Below are 915 nucleotides of genomic sequence, written 5' to 3'. Positions count from 1 at the left end.
GCGGGTACATTCTCCTTGCAGTCAAATTCTATTCGCACATCCACGGTAGCGCTCTTGACGGATTCGTTTTGTCGCGAGCAGTCAATGACAGCAAACGGTCCTTTCTAGATAAACGAGAGTACATTGAGCAGCGTTTCGAAGCAGTCGATTCCGTAATATGCCTTACGAAAACGCGCGTACATATCAAACAGGAGAGCGTATCTCTTTTGGTCGAAATCGAGATTCAAATCACCGTACGGATAAAACTCTGAATTGAGATAAAGCTTCACATTACTCAATTTACAATCATCAAACACGCTCGCATCTTGAGACATGATATTCTTTCGACCGGTCTGAAGAGCAAAGATAACGTAACGCGGCTTCTCGAGTTGAGTCGCCGTTTTGACAGCCCATGTATGCTTCGTCGTACTCTGTAACAGAGGATACTCGTACAGATCCCATGAGCGAAAACTCATACTGAGATAACGACCGCTTTCCAATGCTCGTAGTATTGATAGTTTAGTGATCTCGTTTAGCATAACATGAGGCATCCGCCATTGCACTTTAATCAGTTCAACCTCCGGCTCCGTCGCTGAATTTCCCAGTATACAATTGTTATCGTTGCGCGCTCGTATCAAAATCAATTCATGGCGAGCGTTAACAATCACGCGTTTGTAATCCTCGCAAAAGCCCAACAGCATGTTGAGCGGTACGCAAAAGTTAAAGTAACCTTCCGTTATGTCGGATCTAGAATTCCACCCAGTGTTTAGCGCAATCAAAGACTTGTCATACGTCAACGATACATAGTTCTTGAGAGTACTGGTAATTCCAACATTTCTGTTGCGATCAATCTCCACACTGTTGAGTTCATACCGAATTTCATCAAACATGAACGCTATGCAATTACTTCCAAGCGTTGTTGGCGTCTTATCGTTC

The 915-nt window shown here is 43.8% G+C and overlaps 1 protein-coding gene across 1 annotated transcript in view; it reads right to left on the bottom strand.

Annotated features, from left to right (window-relative positions):
- Positions 1-104: 104 nt before the first annotated feature.
- Positions 105-915, bottom strand: part of LOC108776362 (uncharacterized) — a 2,277-nt gene continuing 1,466 nt past the window's right edge. The window contains exon 2 of the mRNA XM_018542961.1: positions 105-837. Within this exon, the coding sequence (XP_018398463.1) occupies positions 105-837 (733 nt within the window). The remainder of the gene's footprint in view (positions 838-915) is intronic.

The sequence above is a fragment of the Cyphomyrmex costatus genome, unplaced genomic scaffold (genome assembly GCF_001594065.2).
Source record: "Cyphomyrmex costatus isolate MS0001 unplaced genomic scaffold, Ccosl1.0 scaffold358, whole genome shotgun sequence".
Classification (NCBI taxonomy): Eukaryota; Metazoa; Arthropoda; class Insecta; order Hymenoptera; family Formicidae; genus Cyphomyrmex; species Cyphomyrmex costatus.
Note: the sequence above shows the minus strand (reverse complement) of the source record. Positions and strands in the feature narration are given on the sequence as shown.